At 37.1% G+C, this 22951-nt stretch overlaps 1 protein-coding gene across 1 annotated transcript; it reads left to right on the top strand.

The window, feature by feature from the left end:
* The first annotated feature begins 1447 nt into the window (after positions 1 to 1447).
* LOC122277202 (protein S-acyltransferase 11) lies at positions 1448 to 22272 on the top strand. Its single transcript, XM_043087123.1, has 5 exons — positions 1448 to 1765; positions 1872 to 1915; positions 10784 to 11006; positions 15468 to 15766; positions 21498 to 22272. The coding sequence occupies exons 1-5, from the start codon at positions 1735 to 1737 to the stop codon at positions 21984 to 21986; spliced, it is 1086 nt and encodes a 361-aa protein (XP_042943057.1). The 5' UTR covers positions 1448 to 1734; the 3' UTR covers positions 21987 to 22272.
* Positions 22273 to 22951: the final 679 nt, after the last annotated feature.

Genomic DNA, 22951 nt, shown 5'->3' with positions numbered 1-22951 from the left:
AAAATGCCAAGCTGATGACAGACTTATTGGAGAAGAAGGTGTCGAGCTTATGGGAGTTATTTGGAGGAGGAGGTGTCATGCTTGTTAATTTCAACGGAGTAAATGAAAAGATAAAAAACAATCTTAATTATTTGGAGCTTATAAGGGTGATTTTACTCATTGATAGCCTTCTCTTAAATTGGAACCACATTTCGCACTTTCCAAAATATCATGTTCTAGAACAAACATCAAATCATGATTCTTAAATATACATTGACAACCAAATAAGTTAATTTTTATCATTACAAAGATTTGGAAGCTATTTAAACCCCTAGCACAAACTCAAACATGCTCTTAGACTTTGTTACAAAATTGGCATTAGTTTACGCATGTACATATGTAAAAACACCTCTTTAGAGATTGATTTTGCCATTCAAATAAAACTCCTATATTAGATTATGGATCTTTAAACTAAAATAATAATAAAATTATTTTATTATTATTAATTTTTTATCTAAAATTTTAATTTTTTTTATATATTCTACAATTGGCACTCACTATATACATTTGGTATTAATAATACAAAGATAATAATAAAACATGTAATTTTATATATATATTATATTAAAAATATAAAGAATTGATAAAATAAAATAATATATTATAATAATAAAATGAAAGTAAAAGTGAAGGTAAAAGTGAAGGTTGTGTTGTGTTGTTGAGAGAGGGAGAAGAGGAAAGGGTTGAGAGAGAGAGAGAGTGTGGGCGGAGAGGGAAATAATTAATAAAATAATATTGGTAAAGTGAATAGTAGATTTCTAAACTTGTAGAAATATTGTTCATAAGTATATAAAATTAAAGAAATTCTATTTGCAGCTTGGGGACTGCATGTGCATACATTTTATTAAATGAGAAAAAATATAATTTTACGAATGATATTTTGGTAATTTTAAAAGTTTTAAAAATAAAATCGCTTAGAACTATATTACAGTCCTTAAATAGAGACTGGACGTGTGTAGCATTGCTAATAAAATTATAGAAGAACAATGCTACGTACAGTCCTCATTTAGATACTGCAATGTAGATATAGATAATTTTATCTTTAAAATTTTTTTAAATTACTATAATATCCATCTTAAAATAAAGTTTTATCTTTTTTAATAAAAGATTGTATATACAGTCCTCACTTAAAGACTATAAATAGATTTTCTTATTATAAAAATACATAATTCAATACAGTCAAATTAATGGTTATATTATATAAATATATTTTTGCCTTTGCATATGCATATGTCAATACCAATGCTGGTACTTGAGTTGTTGGCTTTGCTGCGTGTGATGGTATAGTTTTTCAACCAATAATTGATTTTACTCAATATTTTTTCGTCATAAACTTCTTGTACAGTCAAGATTTTAAGTTGAGCAGAATTTTGATATTGCCATACTTTTTTAACAAATAAATTAATTTTGGACTATATGAAAGAGAGAACGCAACCCATGGCCAAGAAGAAAACAAAGAGACTTCAGGTTTCATGTACGATAGAATTTATGTTAAAATCCAAACTACCACTTTAAGTATGCTGTTTTCTCATTTCTGCTCTCTTCCATATTTCTTCCACCATATAAGTATTAGATTCTGTAATTTCTCGGCTACCAAACGGGTCTTAAGTTTTCCAAATTCCGAAGTCAAACCCAAATTACGAGAGGGATAACGTCCCCTTTGCCTTATATTCTTTACTCTTTCCGGTCGCTAAGATGGCTACTAATGCTCACCTTCAAATCAAAGGTATTTTATTCAGCGTTCAGTTATTTTTTTTTTTTTTGGAAAATTCTGAACTCTTTCGTTGGTTTCATCTCTCTTATTTTTGGGTTGTGTTCTCAATTTTTGGTAGAAAGGCCGGCACAGTTATCCAATGAAGGGAATTCCCAACTTTCTGTAAGTACCTAGATCTTTTTTCCCCTTTTGATACTTGCCATAATTTTATGAGAAGTTCCCTCGGCATGGATATGCCGAGATAGTGGTAACAGAGATAAGATTGCTTCATAGTCAACGCAAAGTAAACCTAAGGTTACGAGGACACAAGTATAGTTCTGCGTGTTAGACTCTAATACGATGCTCCTAACACTGCTCGTGAAAACTGAAACATAAGCATCGAATGCAGAAAATGGTATACATTGCCTTCAGATTTTTCCAGAGAAATGATCAATTATGTTGCTCAGTTTCTCTATAGCCTCTTTTTAAGTTGCGGTGAGTATGCTTTTCATTTATAGTCAATAGCATGAAAACAGAGTGTTTGAGATAAACGAATTCATTGAAAACAAGGAAGAGAAGTAAATATAGTTGTTTTTCCTGAATTTCGAATATGTAAATAAAATAGCACGTGTTTGAGGAAGAGGGAAAGAGAGGAGAGTGTGGGGGGGGGGGGGGGGGGGGGGGGTCATCAATCAAGATGAACAAGAAATATGAACCAAATTTCTTCTCTATGTAACGCTAAGCCCATAAACTGTAAGTTAAAATATATATCCTAAACGGCAATGCTACATACAGTCGTAGAATTGCAAACGCCGCGCAATCGCTTTGAAAAAGAGTGGGGTCTACGATTAAAAAGTTAGTTTTGTCCTATATTAATTCATTTTTTTCAAAGCGACTGCACGCCATTTGCACAACCACGACTGCAAATATCATTTCTCTATCCTAAATCCTACTTCTGGATCTTTTGGCTTTTAGCTGAAAGCTTAGAGTGGCAACGTTGGACCTACGGAACTTGTAAAATTTCCAGGAAATTAAATTTTTTTATTGCAACCTAATTGTAATTTTCAGTTCCGGACTCTTTTGCTGCAAATTCATTTCCTGCTTTTACTTGTAGAAATATTGCTTAGTCTGTTTGACATTAGTTTCAATTGCTGCTAAATGTCAATAATCAAATTCTGAAATGAAGTTACGTGAAGAGAGTGACTATCCCTCTGATCCTATTGCAAATAAAAATAATAATCAAGCTTCAAGAAGAACTCAAGAGAAACTGTGAGTGAGAAAATTCCTTGTCCTATTCTCTCATCCAACTATTATCCAACTTCCCTTTTATATAGATGTTTTCTTCTTTAGATGCTGAACTATTGCTTCCTAATTATACTAGGAGAACACGTTACATAATTACACAGTGATTGAGGACTTTCTCGATCTACTAGGAAGAATATAATATAAGACAAATTAAACGTTGAAGACTTGCTCATCCTACTAGGAAGTAAGGCAGTCACTCGTCAAAGCACATGGCCCTCCTGGATTGAATTCTGGCACTTATCTGTTGATATCTTACCGTTGTCAAAGCTGCATTACTTCTGAATCCTAGTGGGTGTGCCACTGATGTGATTAATTCACTTATCCATACAAACACACATATATCATAGTATATTATTTTGTCTGTGGGCATATGTTTCAGGATTGCAACATATTATATGTACACTGGCAAAATACTAATTGGACAAGTTCATATGTCCTCAAAATTCCATGAGCCATGTGCAAGTGGCCACTAGCATCATTATTTGTGCAATCTGTTCAATACTCAAGCCTCAGTCAACCCGAATAAAGCAATCTGTTGACATGGTCTTAACAACTAAATTTTGCAGTTGTCCTCTGAGCATTTCTTAGATGGTGTACTTTGCTTTAGTATTTTAGGAGGATGTATGCAACAAGTCATCCAGAGACATCACAAGTGATCTCATGTTTAGACATTGTAGTTGTTTGTCCCCTTTTTTTAAAGCTTTGTCCCCTTTTTTAAATGATATTTATATAGTTGTGATGATAAAAGTTGTACAAAAGAGTGACAAATTGCCTGGAAAATAAAATCTCTATGGAACTATTATTAGATCTGATTCGCACCTCCTATTTCTCTTAAATCTGATCTTACAATATCCCAAAGCTCCAATCCATCTGGTAGCACTCCTAAAAAACTCAAGTCCAATCAAGATTGATTACCATTCACAACCAAGGAACGTAAACCCAAGTCCAAACCTGTCCCCTTTGTTTGATCGTTATACCATACCTCTTCCCTTACACCATTAGAAACTGTATATTCCCTACTATTTTTAATCCTTTTTTCACCAGGATCCTAGCTTATCCAAACTCCTATAAAAGGTTGCGGCCCAGAAACTCCTATATCATATTTGGTATTGCCACCCTTTGTCCTACTCTACTTTTGGTATGAAAGCCCTTTTCCTGCATCACCCAAGTTCCCTTTGCAATTAAATAAATGCAATCAGACATGCTCCAGATTTCCCATTCCTCTTGTGCTTATAACACCATATCCCAAAAAGATTATACAGCTTATGTGAGCTAGTGTGTTTATAGGCGCATAATCAATTGCAGTGTAATTATGGCTTTTTCATCCTTATTTATGAATTTTTTTAGAATTTCTAAAAATCTTTAATCACCTTGATTGCTCATGTAGTGAATGGTGTTTAGTATAGTGTTGGTGAAAGCATGCTTAAGCACAAAAGGAAGTGCTTTTGCAAAAGTTTGCTTTAAGTGCACTTTTTGAGTGAGCTTAAGGTTAGGTTTGGATAGTGAGTTAAGATGAGATGAGTTGAGATGAAAGTTGAATAAAATATTGTTAGAATATTATTTTTTAAAATTATTATTGTTTTGAGACTTGAAAAAGTTAAATTGTTTATTATATTTTGTGTGAAAATTTGAAAAGGTTGTAATGATGAGATGAAGTGAGATGAGATTGGTTGAAAGTGTTTCTCAATCCAAACTGAGCCGAAAGCACAAAAAAGAGTGCTTTTGTTTTTTGAAAAAAATAAATATAAAATATCAGTTTAGGACCCAGAAAATGATTATTTTTTTTAGTCCTTAAGTATTGAGTTAATATTGAAGATTATTTACATATCATGGGGCCACATGTTTTCGTATGTGACGTATATGATTTGAACCAGATATAATAGTAAAAGTTGGCTTTCTAGATGGATTGATATTTGATTGCTTATGTTAGCATAGAAGTCAATACCTATAATTCGCGAGCTTTTTTGGTCATGGCCTTTTTGGTATATTTTAATTCAACCATGTATTTTAGTTTGACTATGGCTATCAAATATCAAGATGCATATACTTAATAAAGCATGAGAGAATTATATAAAATGCTTTTTTTTGATAAATAAATAATTTTATTGATCAAAGAATGGCAAAAGCCTGTATTACAACTCTGATACCCCACCTAAGTGAGCTCATTAGAGGCAAGGAAATCTCGAAGGGCCATGCCATTAAAATGCCATTAAAATCTATAGCAATGACCCAACTACAAAGAGTTCTAAAAAATAAGAATTTAAGCTCCTTTATAGATCTTTCCTTGTCTTCGAAAGTCCGCTCGTTGCGCTTCCTCCACAAACTCCATAAGATGCAAATAGGGATCATCTTCCACATAACTTTAATCGGTTGCCTGCCTCTTATGCTAGGCCAACTGGCCAACGCTGCCTCCACGGTTTTTGGCATCACCCAAACCAATGCCAATCGAGCAAACACGTCATTCCATAGAGTCCTTGCTACATCACAATGTAACAGAAGATGATTTACCGACTCTCCCCCTCCTTTACACATACAACACCAATCTGTGATAATGATCCTTCTTTTCCTTAGATTATCAGTGGTAAGAATCTTACCCAGGGAGGCTGTCCAGACAAAGAAAGAGGCTTTTGGAGGTGCCTTGTGGCTCCAGATCTTTCTCCAAGGGAAAAGACAGTTGGACTCTGGGGTGAGAGCCTTATAGAAAGATTTAACCGAAAAGATACCTGCTGGAATCCACCACATGACATCTTCTTGCTGGCTGTTTACTCTTATAGAATAAATAAAACTGTAAAAATCTGCAATGCTATTTATCTCCCAATCCTGAACTGCTCTACCAAAATTAATATTCCAAGTACTCCGTCCCCCGGACACCTCCATAGCATCCGCCACTGATAAATCCTTTACACTTGCCAATTGAAATAAAGAGGGATACAAATCTTTTAAAGCCCTGCTATCACACCACACGTCGCTCCAGAATTTAATCCTGGTTCCTGTACCCACCTAGATCCTAACAAAACGATTAAACACCTCCCAACCTCTTCTAATGTGCTTCCACAATCCAACTCCATGAGCCCCATTAACTTCCTTAGTGCACCAAGCTCCCCATAAGCCTCCATATTTCTTTTCAATAACCAATTTCCATAGAGAATCTGGTTCCCTGGCAAATCTCCATAACCATTTGCCTAATAATGTCCGATTAAACACCCTTAGGTTCCTAACTCCCAATCCTCCCCCCGGGATAGAACGGCACACCTGTTTCCACTTAACCAAATGAAACTTGAATTCATCCCCCAAACCCCCCCCCCCCCCCCCCCCCCCCCCCACAGAAAGTCTCGTTGGAGCTTTTCAATACAGGTTGCCACACTTGCTGGTATCGGAAATAGAGATAAGAAATATGTGGGTAGGTTAGATAATGTACTTTTTATCAAAATGATTCTACCGCCTTTGGACAAGTACATTCTTTTCCATCCCGCCAACCGCCGCTCTATTTTTTCAATCACTGTATCCCATATCAAAGAAGCACTTGAAGCACTCCCCAGCGGAAGTCCCAAATAAGTCAAAGGGAAGGAGGCTATCTTGCAACCCAACGTTCTTGCCAAGAGGCGAATATTAGGAACAAGCCCAATTGGCACTAGTTCTGATTTGTCCAGATTTACCTTCAACCCAGAAACTGCCTCAAAGCAGAACAATAGGGCCTTTAACGCTTGAACCTGCCTTTGGTCTGCTTCGCACTTAATCAGTGTATCATCTGCAAATAATAAGTGGAAAATATTAATAATACCCCTACTCGGGATTCCGATCGGGAAGCCTGTTATAACACCATTCGCAACCAAAGCCGATAGCATCCTGCTTAGTGCCTCCATGATAATGACAAATAACAAGGGGGATAATGGGTCCCCTTGTCTCAATCCACGGGAGCTCTGGAAGAAACCCACTGATACTCCATTCAACAATACAGAGAATTTTGCCGAGGAAATACACCAATGGATCCAAGTCCTCCACCGCTCTCCAAAACCACACCTTCTAAGTAAATGAAGAAGGAAATCCTAGTTGACATGATCATACGCCTTTTCCATATCAAGCTTGCACATTAATCCTGTTTTCCGGGCTTTCATTCTGCTATCAAGACATTCATTAGTAATTAACACCGCATCCAGTATCTGTCTTCCTTTTACAAATGCATTTTGGGGTTGATAGACAATCTTCCCTATCACCTCGCTCAGTCTATTCGCAAGAACTTTGGAAATTATCTTATACACCCCACTCACTAAACTAATAGGCCTGAAATCCTTAATCTCTGCCGCCCCCACCTTCTTAGGTATCAAAGCAAGGAACGTTGTGTTAAGGCTTTTTTCAAACCTTCCTTCGTTGAAAAACTCCTGAAAGACCTTCAATAGGTCTTCCTTGATAACTTCCCAACAACCCTGAAAGAAACCCATAGAAAAGCCATCGGGTCCTGGTGCCTTGTCCTTTGCCATTTTCTTCACAACTTCATAAACCTCCCTCTCTTCGAAGTCCCTTTCTAGGCGAGATGCATCACTCACGCCTATGGTGTAAAAACTAGCCCATTCAGTGGAGGCCGCCATTCCACCTGCTCCTTTACAAGGTTCTCATAGAATTCCACAACATGATTGTGGATTACCTGTTCATCTCTGCATTCCTCTCCATCCACCTTCAATATTTCAATATTATTATTTCTCCTATGTGACTTCGCAATTCTATGAAAGAAACCCGTACTCCGATCCCCTTCCCTCAACCATAGAGCCCTTGATTTCTGACACCAAGACATCTCTTCTAATAGAATCAACCTTTCAACTTCTGCAACCAGCTCAACCTTCCTATCTTGTTCCGCCTGAGTGAGGTGTTGTACCTCTTGCAGTCTCTCAATCTCTTGTATTTCTAACAACTTTGCTTTTTTCATTTCTCCTACGTTGCCAAAAGATTCCACATTCCATACTTGCAAATCTTTTTTGAGAGCTTTCAGTTTTGCCACAAAAATGAAGCTAGGTGTGCCTTGGAACTGGTAGGAAGACCACCACTATTTTACCCTATCCATAAACCTTTCCGATTTCAGCCACATATTCTCAAATTTAAACGGCCGACGACCCTTACGAATACCTCCACAATTGAGCAAAATCGGCCAATGATCTAAACCAATACGGGGCAACTGCTTCTGCCAAACCTCCGGAAAGTGGCATTCCCATTCTGGTGAAATTAAAAACCGATCCAGTCGTGACCAGGACTGATTATTAGACCACGTAGCGGTACCACCGGCTAAAGGCAAGTCTACCAAGTTCAAGTCAAAGATGCATTCCGAGAAAGCTTCCATTGCTGGCTGTAATCTTCTACTTCCCGATGCTTCGCTTGGGAATCTCACAACGTTGAAATCTCCCCCTATACACCAAGGGAGATCCCACCAGTTGTGAATCCCAACCAGTTCATCCCATAACAAGCCTCTATCTTTGTCTAAATTGGCACCATAAACACCTGCAAAAGCCCAAAGATAGTTATCGGCTATACTCTTAAAAGAGCATGCCACCGTATAATTTCCAATAAACTCCTCCACCCTTTCTACAACACGTCTATCCCACAAAACCACAATACCTCCTGACGCCCCATTTGATGCCAGATAAGCCCAATCTATATGTACCCCGCTCCATAGACTCCTCACAATACCCCTATCAATGTAATTCAATTTAGTTTCTTGTAGACAAACAATATCCACTTTCCATTCCCTGATCATATTTCTTATCCGCAAGCGCTTACCTACATCATTAAGCCCACGGACATTCCAAGTCACTATTTTTGGTTTTATGGAGGAACGGTCTGCCCCTTCCCTTTTACTCTACTCCTACTAGCACTGCCCTCCACATTCATTGACCAAGATAGTCTTTTGAGCTCCCGGTGCTTCTTTGATTCTCCCTTATTTTTTTGTTTATGCCCCGCCTCAATTGCTGTGAACAAGGCCATGAACTGCTCCTCATACCCATCACATTCAAGCCCCACTATTTTCTGTATTTCTTTCACCTTATGAAAAACTCAATCCGAGACATTCTGTTGATAAGGGAGGCAGAAATTCAACGGAGTGGGTTCCTCCATTCTGTTGATCTGGTTTCCTTGGAATTCTCCATCCAGAGTTATATCTTCCAACCCCATATGTCCACCATCATTAGGAACCTCAGAAACCCCCTCCACCAAAAGGTTACAGTCATCGGGCCCCTCCCCCTCCAACTCTTCCATCTTCGAATCACTCTCTGAAAGGATTGAGAGTTCCAACCCACCTGCTACGTTGTCTCCAGCATTAACCGGCATCGTCTGGCCACCACAGAGCGGGAAAATAATTTTTCCAGTTGCCGGAGATGAGACGCTTAAAATCGGCCTAGGGTACTATGCACCCATGGCCGCCGGCACCTTGCCGGAATCTCCCCCTGCCCCTGTCGGCACCTTCTGTGGAGTCACCGTTGGCAGATCAGTCGCCGGTGAGCATAACACTAGCTCGGGCGTTGTTGAGCTCGCGTTGATGGGTTCCGGGTCATTCGATTGGAATATCGGGGCACCGGGTGAGCCAGCAGGGCTCAAGACACGGGTCAGCCCAGGCCCAGGCCTTGGATCCCTATCTTTAAAAGAAGCACTGGGCCGGGCATTATCCACAAAGCCCGGCCATTCTAAGTCCAGCAAAGCTGAACGTGGCTGAGGCCCACATTTGGGCCCTTTTGGCCCTTGATCACACGGCCCCAAGTCCACTTCACCTTTAGCCAACTTCATCTCCCCCTTCCCTTTAAAATCCTTTTTCATCCCGACATAAGCACGTAGCTCCTCCATTTCCCTCTCCACTTTTCTCAACTGCCCCTGCAAATCCAACAGACGCCTACTACTCACCCACGTCTCCTGCCCAACCTTAGGCCTGCCATGTCCTGACCCCCGTACAGCTTGAGTGGCTCGAAACGCACCCCCATCCCGCCCACTGGTCTCACCACCGTAAGGGCCTCTGCGTACGTAAAGTTGGAAGTCTTTCTATATGCCTTAGCCCCAGCAACTTTAACTACCGGCTCCCTCGATTGAGTCATCTCCTCTGCCATCTCCTTTAAACTTTTCCAGCCTCGTCCATATTCTGCAACCGATAGATATCGGCCTCGGTGGTTTGTGCAATGTTGTGCAACGAAGCTCCTGTAGCCCTCCCTTACCACGGAGTACACCGCCTTGCTCCCCCCTCTCAGGCAATCCTCCAGCACTCGTACGAGCCATAACAGTGTGTTACAGCACACTACCACCTCATATTTTTCCTTCCACCCCCTTTCAGATATGCGAAAGTTAACTCCTTCTCTAACAAACGCAATCCTTTTCGATTCTATCACTAACTCTCTCATCAAAACCATCCTCCTTAATTATATATATATATAAAATGCTATGTTTAGATTTTATGCAATTAGATGATTGCTTGATTGTCATGTTGCATAATACTCCAATAAATTGAGTTAATAAGGTATACATATTTCCATCTTCCTTTATAATACCTCTTATTTTATGTTATGATTTTTTTTGTTATTATACTTAATTTTTCAAAAAATGTGCGCTTTGTGCCTATGCTCTAGAAAGCATATGTGCTTAAGTGCGCCTGGTCGTTTCACCAACATTGGGGTAGTGGGGCACAATGAATCGCTGCATGCATATAACTTTGATGATATAGTTTGTGCATTGTTAGTAGAGGCTTGAAATATTGTTCTAAATGAAAAGGTCTTATAATAGGAGCATTTAATTACAACAATCAGTGAGAATCATGAGGAAATATGCTGGGGCTGTGGATTACGCCTTCTTCTGCCATCTAATGCACCTATTTTCAAGTGTGGCTGGTGTGGGGCCGTAACAAAGCAGAACCCACGGAAATGTGAAAGCAAGTGCTCTTGGTGGAGACGTTTGCGAGACCGGTGCTTTGTTTGTATCCTTATTGTGTTTATGCTATTTCTGATATGTAAGTCAATATAACTCTTTTCTCCCTCCTTGTTTCCCACTCTTTCTCTTTCACATACGGGATTGAGATCATTCCCCTGCTTTTGTTTTTTATAGTTCATAACTAGTTCTTGTATCAGTTGCACTCTTGTAAACACCCCCTTCTCGTAGGGTTAGGAGTGCTGTGTATTAACTTAGCACAAACAAATACCTCAAACATACTTCCTTTATAATAAAATAACCAAGTGAAACATGGCAAGTCTAAGTAACTAGAAATAAACAATGTTTTATTGACCCAACATTATAATAATTCCAAATTAACTCTGTGTTTGGCACTTCTTAGGACTTGACTAGGACAAGGTTTAATCGATTAGTTATGTCCCACTTCCTCTTTAGCTGGGACTTTGAAAACACAAAAACAACAACAAATGAGTCAAATACTCACTATATAGTACATGACACTATAGAAAAAGGATTTTGAATTATAATTTATCTTTGAAAATATTCTTAAACACGTTAAACAGTTGCATAAGTATTAAACAACACTTTTTCATATTATTCTATACTACAGATTGAGTTTAGGAAGGTGGTGAATGAGTTCCCAAATTGCTTGGAAGAGAGAATTTTACCCTTTATAATGATTCCAAGAGGCTCCAATATTGAGTTGTGACCTTGACTAGTCCTTCTGGAGTTTAGCTTCAAATGTGCCTCAAGATTTCCTTGGGTTGTTACATCTTAGGTAGACCACATCTTCTCAATTTCCTTTAGTGTGGCATACCGTCGCATAATTTTGTATTGGTACCTAACATCATCATATGGCCATCATATAAGCATTCATTATAGGAATTCATTCATCCTTTCTTTTTACATTTCTTTCATGTCATAACATTTTCATAACATTCATAACATGATATTAATCATAAAATTAATGTTTTTCATATCAAAACATTGGAATAGTTTTCATAACATAAATATAATCACGATATTGCCCATCGTAACTCTACACTCCTTTAGCAATCTAAGAAAAAGCACCCATAATCATTACTACCACTGTTGTCCCTACTTTATACCATTGGGTAGACCTGGTTTTCTAACAAAAATGATAGGAACACTGAGGAAAATTACGGATTTTTCAGGAAAAATACGATATAGTAGCCCATTGTAACTCTACGTTCTAGTAATGAACAGTAAAAAAACATGTGCCTTAGTCCGTAAAACATCCATAAATTCTGTCCTATAACTGTAGCATGCCATTTATTTGAAGCTTCTGTTTAGTTTGAGAAAACAACACTTTCATGGATGATCACACACGTGGTTGATTTGCTTGTCATGCAAGACATAATGTGGTCTGTTTTTATGCTCTTTCATTTGTCAATGCAACCCTACTTGCCCTCTATTCTTTATATGGTCATTGAGTCCTGATATATGGGTTTCAAGTTTTGGTCATGGGCCTAAAGACTTACTAAAACCAGCCTATTGCTCAATCCTTAACCTGAAAAATGATGGCACTTAGCCTAGAAAATTCTAGCCCAAGCTTATTTGGGGTTTGTGTGCCTTTAGGTCCCTACAATGTCATCTCTCAAAGGTTGTCTAATTTGGCATGATGGTCACTATATAGCCTGGATGGCTGGTCTGGTTTTGGGAACCAAGTGTGAATTTTAGAGCCTACAAAATGGTGCAAGTGTAGTGTATGCCAGCTGTCAATCTACTGCATATCATGAAAATTTCGGTGACTGCACAAATTTGAGTCATTGGAAGAATGGCTACCATGGCCTTAAATTCTCATGGCAGCGCCAAAAAAGAGTCCAAACAGAAATCCCTTTGAGGTCATGATGCTGCAGATTTTTCTCCTTAACTACATGCATGGATACCACATATAAATTGCATCACTCATGAATATCTTTCAACATATATATTTCTCGACATGCAGACTTATGAATACCTAGAGCTTCCAGCTTTGTTCTGAAGAAAAAAGTCATGTGGCAGGACCTTTCCACTTGGTTTTCTTCGCCCAAAGTTGATCTCTTCGCTTCCTTGCCTTAGTTTTTATCTGCTGACATGGTGAAACAGAAAGGAATATGTTAGGTTAACAAAAGATGGTGAATTTCAAATTTAGGGATAATGCTTGATGATATTTACCTTGGATTGACCCTAGAGTTGTACAAAGAGTTGCATCCTCTAGGAAATATGTTAGGACTTGAAAAAAGGTGATGTGGGAATGTTAAAAAAAAAAAAAAATGCAGAAAACTTAGGGTTATCAGACTGATTTAGTTGCAGGAAGGTAGGCAGCAACTTCCACTCAAAAAATTGATGGCGAAACTCACTTAAGTCACCAAATGGAGGCCAACAGATAAGATTTTTGCTGAGGGAGGAGAAGGGCTGCGATTTTACGAAATTCTTCCTTTCTATAAGAAAACGTTAGGGTTTTTTCAGGCTGCATTAAGTCTGACGAAAATATAGGAACATTCCTCTGTCTTGGTTTCAATTTAAAGCAGATATGGCAGCCTTCATTTAGGACTTTAGAATTCTGAAATCAGATTAGTGCTTGTTCCAGTTTTGGTAAGTTTTCTTTTCTTATACTAGACCAAATTAGGCAAGTGTCATCTACTTGCTGTCTATAAAAAATTAGCACCTAAATCAATTAAAGCAACACTTTAAAAACATTCAATAGCAGCTGGAAATAAGAAAAACAAAAAATTGAAAATTTCTCAAGTCTGGAAATTAGGAACCCTAATTTCACAACCCTAGGTACTCTGTTGTGACACGCCTGCAAGTCATTAGTACCAGTTAAAATTTGAATGGATGTATGAAAATAGTGGCATCCTTCCTTTCATCAAAAGAGGATAAAAAAAGTTGGTTTCATTAATGAAATAAATTAGACTGAGAATTAGATCTGAATTTGTTGAAATTTGGTGTTCTCAAACTTATTAGTTGGGTGACAGTTGGATTTGGTGAGTTATGTACATATTCTAGTGGCTCCAGGAAGTTGTTTGTTGGAAAAAGGGAAAAGAAAAATTAAGGGCCTTCTAGTGATAGTGAGATTTTGAAGGTCAAACCAAAGAGAAGAACAAATGAAGTAGCAATGTGCAGGGCTTAGTGAAAATGGTGCCAAATGCTGTTGTGTCCCAAATATGATTCGTCAGCCCAATCTCTCCAACAGCATTTCTGGGGAGGCACATATATGGTGTTTTTTATGAGAATACTGCTAGGTTATTAGTACGGAAGTTATCATTTGTTGAAAGTGGGTATAAACTTGGGAAAACTGGGATAAAAGACGCAATCTTCGAGGGAATAAACCTCATTCATAATGTCCTCCATGGGAAACTTATTTTCTTTTCGTTTCTTTAAGGGTTCTTCTCAATTCTTTCTTTGAGATGTTAATTGCAGTGGTTCTTTTCTTTGTACTATGTTGCTAGACGGTGTTGAATACTTGGGAAAACTATATTTGGCACCCCCCGAACTATTACTCCTTTTGCAATAGCCTTCCCCAAAGTTCAAGTTTTGTCAGTTTATGCAGTTTACCTTTCATTAAATTTCAATTTGCACCTTCAGTCACTGGCATTAAAATGAATGGAAAGACAAAAACATCACTAACAAGTGATTTTGTACATGAAATGATAATAATGTCCTTGTGGGGGTAAAAGACATGAAAAGTAGCAATGACCCAAATAAGAGCACTTTGGTCATTTCAAGTAAATAAAGGGCACATGGATGCCATGAGTGTAATTTTTTGTCCATTTTAAGGTCAACCCTTGTAGATGATGCAGAGCAAAATAAGTTTAATGGTGCAGTGTAACAGTACATAAGCCATGGAGGGGTCATTGCAAAGAGGCCATTAATTCAGGGTGCTACATGTAATTGTCTCTAAATACTTTTTTAAGGGGCTACAACAGTTCCTTCTCAATAGTTCTTCAGAGTTAAGTTTGTCTTTTTGTTACCACCTCTGTAAATTTCCCTTCATGTTTCGACATGCACGCTGCACTCACAATTCTACACGTTTCTACAGCTTTGTGTGTGTGTGTGTCTGTTCCATTAAGTTTCTTTGGATTTTATCATGCAAATGATCACCTACAAACAACATGCCTCCATAGTTGAGGTCTTTTGGGAAGGGTGTGTGAGTCATATTTACCTAAAAGAAGCAAAGAGGGCATCAGTAATGAACTGAAGTTAACCTTGAGACATATGGTTCCTTTGATATTGCTTAGAAATCTCTTGACCATGCACATTAAGTTATGTTCCAGTGTTAATCTTGTACTTAAGTGTAGTTGTTTAGTTTATCATGTCCAACCAAAAGCACGCCCCACATATCCGTGTTACTATCCATTGAACATATTGCATAATTCTCATTTTGTTCTTAACTTTTGGCATCCGCTTTTTCCAGCATGTTAGATGTGTACAGTTGACCACATGTGAAATCAATTACATTATACCATATTCTGCTTATCTTTTGCATCTCATCTTTGTATATTTTCTTGAAATGCAGGTGGTGGGCTGTGGGCCATATACCCCATTATCTTTTCTATTAGCTCTTTCTGTGGGATATTTCACTCCATTGTAACAATGACCTTGTCCATAGCTACCATATCTTCGTTCAGCCTTGCGGCATTTCAATGTGCTGGCATGCCTCCAAACATACAGTGGGGTAGCTACCCAGTTGTGCAAAAAGGTGAACTTGAGAACTATACGTTCTGTCACTACTGCTCAAAACCAAAGTCACCTAGGACTCATCATTGCATCTCATGTGGAATCTGCATATTGGATATGGATCATCACTGCCCATTTGTAAGTGTTTCTTACCTTTTCAGCTTATTAATCTCTCTTGTCATACATCAATTACATGTTATGATAGCCATTTGAATAATTCTTTTGGTAAGTGATAAAACTTCATTGAATTATGCAAAAGGCACATCTAGGCATCTGAGGGGATACAAGAGAGTCATCTATCTAGAAGTAGTAAAAGATACCAAAAATATTTATTAAAAGTAAGCCAATTAATGATATAGGCTGTGCAAGGGAAGAGAGTACTAAAAAAGGATTTTGAGCTCCTTCAGTTTCTGTTCACAATCCTCAAAATTCTTGTCCTCTTTTTCCTTCAAAATACACTATACAATGCAAGTAGGAATACCATCTTCCACAATGTCCAAGTGTAAAAAAGGCCCACTGCTCTTCTGGGCACGATCCAAACCTCTAGAAAAACTGAAGTTTACTTTTCTCATTCATACAGAAAATAGATTTACAAGGGTTTATTTATAGATTACAATGCTGAAATAGATAAGGAAAGAAATAACTAAGGAAAGAAATAACTCCTAAAAAGGAAAAGATAAATGTCCTAAAGAACTTGTTGCCAAGATGACTAACACAAGAGGGGGGTGAATTGGGTTATATTTAAAAAATTAATAATTATAAATCAAATACACAATATAAAATATAAATAAAATACGAAATAGCAATAAATATAAAGAGTAAGGGTAAGAGAAGCAAACTCAGTATGTTAACAAGGTTCGAGCTTACTGCCTACGTCCTCACCTCAAGCTACCCATTGAGGATCTCCAAATTCACTATTCAACCTCCTTCAGGTGGAGATAGAAATCTATTATACCTTTGAACAACACCGCTACAAAGGATTCATGTAGAACACCCTCTACATTTGCAATCACCTTACACGTCGGGATTCAACTATTCCCTGTGTAGAACACTTTCTACACGCACAAGGGTTATACACACCATTTTACTTATACAAGAGCTGATAGTGGGTAGGTTATCAGAAAACACTCCTCAATGAGTGAAATAAGAACAATACAGTACAAACTATATCTTTCTCAAAATGAACAAGGGTTAAGGTTCAATGCTTTGAGAAAAGAGAATGAAAATTTTGAATGAATGTTGTATGCTCTTGGTGTTATGAATTTGAAACTCTCAAATGATCTATTTATAGGCATATGAGACTTCTTATTCAAATTTAAAAAGATTCACATGTCAAAGACAACATCATTCACTTTTTAAAAATTTCAAACCTAATCTTTTTACTTTTGGTATATGACAAAGGAGTACACTTTACTTTTCAAAATTTTCAAACAAAATCATCTACATTTTGCATAAGTCAAAAAGAGTATCAATCACTTTTGAAAATATTCAAATAAAGCATGCACATGTGAAAGATGACAATCAATCATTTTTAATATTTTCAAAATTCAAACCTTTAATCATGTCATTCATATGTGAAAGATGACAATCAATCATCTTTCAAAATTTTCAAATTTAATTTTCAAAATATTCATACAAATGTGAAAAATGTATTTTAATGCTTTATGATAAAATATTAATTTTGATCCTTAATCCTAATTTCGAATTTTTAAGAGATTTACAACATTACTCTATGACTTTAATGTGAACTTGTTCCCTTTTTGTTTATACTTGGTTCCTTGATGTGCTTGACTCCATTGTGTAGAAAACTTGAGTTTGAGACTCCTTTATTCTTTGAATTCATTTGTTATCATCAAAACTCATATGTAGATATATAATTACACGAATCTTGAAACCTTGGGTTCAACAGAACTCTCATAAGATATTCACAAATTTACAACAAACTCCCTAAAATACATTCTGATTGAATTGTCCAACACTCCCCCTCAAGCTGGCTTGAAGATATCTTCGATGGCTAGCTTCTTGTTCAAGTTCTCAAACTGTTTCTTTGGCAGTCCCTTGGTAAATATATCAGCTACTTGTACGGTAGTCGGAATATAAGGCAAACAGATCAGTCCACTATCAATCTTCTCCTTTATGAAATGTTTGTCAACTTCAACATGTTTTGTTCTATCATGAGATTATCACAGTATGATCTCATAGGTAGTGAATTTTCAACCCTCAATTCTTTAAGTAATCTTTTAATCCATAACACTTCACAGATCCCATGGGCAACATCCCTAAATTCAGCTTTTGCACTACTCCTAGCCATTACATTCTGCTTTTTACTGCACCATGTAACTAGGTTTCCCCCAACAAAAGCACAATAGCCAGACATTGATCTTCTATCTATTATATTCTCAGCCCAATCTGCATCAGTGTATATCTCAACTTGTAGATGTCCATGGTTTCCAAACAATAAACCTTTACTTGGAGTTCCCTTAAGTACCTTAAAATTCTGTACACTGCATCAAAGTGGTCAGGTCCAGGTGAGTGCATAAATTGGCTGACCATACTGCAAAAGCTATGTCAGGGCATGTATGTGAGAGATAAATTAGTCTCAAACCAATCTTTGAAATTGATCTTTATTAGTGACTTCTTCAGGCTTGTTAGATTGTAAATTTAGATTCGTTTCTATGGGTGTCTCTGCAGCCTTATACCCTAATAAACCTGTTTCCCCAAGCAAGTCAACTATATATTCCCTTTGTGAAACAAAAATACTTCTCTTAGACCTTGCAAATTCCATACCAAGAAAATGCTTCAAGCTGCCCAAGTCTTTGATCTCAAAGTTATTAGCAAGCACTTTCTTTAATCTTTAAATTTAACTGCTGTCATTTCCTGTTAGAATAATGTCATCAACATAGACAATTAAAACAGCAACTTTCCCTTCACCCGAGTGCCTGTAGAATATAGTGTGATCAACTTGATCTTAAATGTAACCGTGACTCTTTACAGCCCTCCCAAAGCTTTCAAACCAAGCTCTAGGGGATTGCTTGAGTCCATACAATGACTTTTTCAATTTGCACACTTTTTCTCTACCAAGTTTACCTTCAAAACTTGGTGGTAACTCCATAAAAATTTCTTCCAAGATCTCCATTTAAGAAGGCATGTTTTTACATCTAACTGGTGTAAGGACCAATTAAAATGTACAGACAAAGATAATAACACTCGGATTGAGTTTATTTTTGCCATGGGAGCAAAAGTTTCTTGGTAGTCAATTCCATAGATTTGTGTGAATCCCTTGGCTACGAGTCTCGCCTTGTATCTTTCTACACTGCCACCAGCCTTGCATTTTGTAGTGAACACCCACTTACATCCTACACACTTTTTCTCCTTAGGTAAATCAACAATCTCCCAAGTCCCATTCTTCTGGAGTACATTCATCTCTTCAAGGATTGCTAATTATCAATTTGGATGATCTAATGCTTCATGAATATTCCTTGGAACAAATAGGTGAGATGGTATATGAACAAAAACCATGCTTCTAAAAACTTTTAGGGTAGATCCGAGACTACTCTTTTATTAGGAAAAGAATTTTTCAGGCAAGATAAATGTGTAGCAAATTTTAAAACACGGGTAGGCATTCTATTAATAAGATAACATGCAGTTAAAATGGCATCACCCCACAAATATTTTGGAATATGCATCGAAAACATTATAGCTCGTGCAACCTCAAGTAAATGATGGTTTTTTCTTTCCGCAATACCATTTTGTTGTGGCGTATCCCGGCAAGTAGATTGATGTTGAATACCATTTTCTTTAAAAAATATAGGGTTTTCTGGAGAAAGCTAACCCCCTGAAGCCCTTCCACTAGTTTCTCGCAATCTAAGAACCTCCGATCATTTCTCTCTCCATAGATATAGCCAATCTATTAGCAATCTTATAGAATTTCACCAACTTAAAAGGTATTTTACCTCCACACAATGTTTTTAATGTTCTTCAAGTCATTTACCTGGCTCTAATCGTTGGGGCCACCTTGTCATCCCAGCCATGCACATTGGTTTCTCACAACTTCAAATCTCCAATAAATTCTCCCTCCAAATACACCTCATCAAGCAAGGAGGAAACAATTTCCTGAAAACTTCATTATGATGGCTACCAATTTGTTCTTTTCAAATATCACACCAGGAGATCCAGCACTTTTCGAGGTATGACCCAATCTACTCCAAATACGGTAAAGATAAAACTTCACAAGCATAGTTAACTCAAAATGAAGCAGCAGATAGACTCTCCACCCTTCTAAACTGGTTGGTTTGCATTAGGAAGGGGAACGAAAAAGGAGAGAGAAATGTGGGAAAAGTGATTGTGATGGAGTGAGAGTGGGAGAACAATAGCAAGTAACAACGGAATAGAAAAGGATTGTGTGGTGGTGGTGGTGAGGAAGGATGTTTTTCTTTGTTTGTTAGCCTTTTTCCCTCTTTCGTACACTTTCTTTCTGGTAGAGAAGTACATGTGATGTGGTACATGGACCAATAAAACATGCTTTTTATTTGCCCGTTAGAGTGTGTGATGAAAGGGGTCTACTTGTAAAGAATGTTAGCATGGGGGTGTCGATAGAAAATTGAAAATTGAAGGATGTCAATAGAAGCGGGTTTAAGCAGGTGTTCAGCATATTTAGCTTAAATAAAAGCTTTCATTGAATACTTCGTGTTCCATTCATGAATGGGATACAGTGAAGAATTTCCTTATACCAGACTACTCTTTTTACAGTAGACGTTATCAATAGTTGGAGACTCCCCATACCAGGGAACAAAGTCTTGAACTTGTACATCCTCGAATGCTTTGCCATCTTTAGAAGAAATCTCTCTTTGTACAATGAATTGGGCAAAACCTTCAACCTGCTTTAAACCTTAAATCATACCGATCACTGGTTGATCAATGGCTGTGTTCTGAGATGGTTAAGTGACTGATCCATGAGAATCCTTGGTGTTATCTGCAATCCTGAGTAAATATTCCAAATCCGCCGTTCAATTGCACCATTTCAGAATTTGCTCCAATGCCAATTGATGCAATCCTTGTACGATCTGAGGAAAAAAATAATTTTCAAAAGGTGAAAAAACTATTTATCCACGCACAATCACCTAGAGATAGGGGTAGAAAATGCCATTAAAGCCTGGTTGAAAGCTGCTGTTACAACTTTAGCTAAACCCTGTTACCAAGCTTTGCATAAAAAACCATAGAACTAAATTCAGTTTTTAGAATCAAAACACAGCAGACTACAATTAAAACAAATATTAAAAAAATTATGTTTTTTTCTCAAAAAATAGATAACTGTTGAAATAATTAAAAGTTGGCGCAATAGGGCTTTGGCTCTTGGTGTTAGAGGGTAAGCTAGGTTTAAGATCTGTTTTTCTTCCTACAAATTCCTTTTTCTTTTTGTTTGTTTGGAGAATCTGTTAACAATATGACGTATTTTTCTACTCATGCATGATGGGCTAAACAATCTTTGTAAATCTGCCTTAATAGTCTGACTATTTTTTAATATCTTACTGTTGCTTTGGATTGTATTGCCCGAAGTATTAAATTAGATTTTACTTCTGCATATAAAATGAAACTGGATTGTGTGTCTTGACAATAGGGTTATGAGATTTTGCTGTGAAAATTTGAGCTCACAACAAATTGATCACAGATCCATTGAGTACCTCTACACCGAATAACTTTTCTGGAAGTACTGCATATTTGATTCATTTCATAACTCTATTTTCTTCGCTATGATTTTTATACTTAGATAGACGAACGAGGAATTTTATTATTAGTTGTGTGGCAAATCAAAAACTCGGAGGATCCTATCTTATTTTATACCTGGCTAACCATTATAATTGTCTTGCAGATTGGGAACTGTGTTGGCGCAGCAAATCACCGGTATTTCATTCTCTTCCTCATTTCAGCTGTCACTAGTACAATCTATGTGTCAATCATGTCTGTATATGCAGGGCTGCGCATATGGCCTCCATTAACATATAGGTTGGGCCATTTCAGTGGGTTTAACATGGATTTGGCCTTGAGAGCTATGATGGAAATTTTTCTTTCTTTTCTAAGGTCTGCAGTGCTACTATCCGCAAGAGGGCTTGTTCTAGTATATCTTTTCGTCTCTAGTGTTTCAGTGCAGATAGGGTTGAGCGTTCTTCTGTGGCAGCAGCTTTGTTTTATATATGAAGGGAAAACATATTTAAGTCACTTAAGTACACGGGGAAATGAAGAAATTGGGAGAAAAGATTGCCAAAATCTATTTCGTTTTTTTGAATGCCCATATTCTATATCAAGATATTTGCCAAATTTTTCAAGATATCGGAAGAGACACGAGATGAAAGGGAGCTAGCTTTTTATGTATTTAAGGTGATCTGCTTCTTGCAGGGACTGCTATTTTTTGTATAATTGAGTTTTTTGGGCATGAGAATTCACCCTTGAAACGAACTGCAGCCACAATGCCACTTGTTTCGATGAAGACATTTGTAGCCATCTTTCCATGAGGTTAGTTATGCATGTAATGCTAGCAAACTGTTTGTACGTCGGAGTCTACCCCTGCAGTTGTTCATGTTACATCTACATAAGTGCTTGTTGATTGAATTATAACAAGGATAAATGAATTCAGAAGAGGAAACACATATCTATGTGATAGTTTATGAGAGAAAAAATAAAGATTTATCATGTTCAGCCTCTATCCCGACGCTTCAATCAAAGCCAATCCAGGACGCAATAAAACAGCAGAGATAAATAGCTGCCATCACAGTTATGAAAACAAGATGGCAAGCTATTTTTTGTAAGGAGAAATAGAAGTATCCCATCTCTATTAAAAAGATTGTATATTTATATTTTAGCATGTTATAGGACTCTAGAATTATGTTTGAAGCCTCAGAGTAGGATATAATTAATTCCTAAAACTAGTTCTAAAAAAAAATCTCTAAAAAACTATTGTTCACTTCGTTCATCCGAAACAAAGTTTGTCTCGGGCGTTTTTTGATTGTTATGGACTATATCTAATGCTTCTATCTTTTGCTTTTTATTTTTAATGGTAGAAGATACTTCATTCATTCAAATGGGGGACATTACATCTTTGACCTGAGACATTACAAGACAACTATTGCATTTAAAACTCTCCAATACATAAATTTCTTTGAAATGGACATGGACTAGGCTGTAACTCTCTACAGACAAACTGTTTGAGAGACAATACTCTATCCAAAGACAAAATTAACAAACCTCATACTCCGTTTAAGATGGAATAGAAGACACATTATGGATAAAAGTCCAAGAGAAAATGCTGGTTTTTTTTTTTTTTTAATA

The sequence above is a fragment of the Carya illinoinensis genome, chromosome 9, assembly GCF_018687715.1.
Source record: "Carya illinoinensis cultivar Pawnee chromosome 9, C.illinoinensisPawnee_v1, whole genome shotgun sequence".
NCBI classification, from domain to species: Eukaryota; Viridiplantae; Streptophyta; class Magnoliopsida; order Fagales; family Juglandaceae; genus Carya; species Carya illinoinensis.
This window is presented reverse-complemented; position numbering and strand designations above follow the sequence as displayed.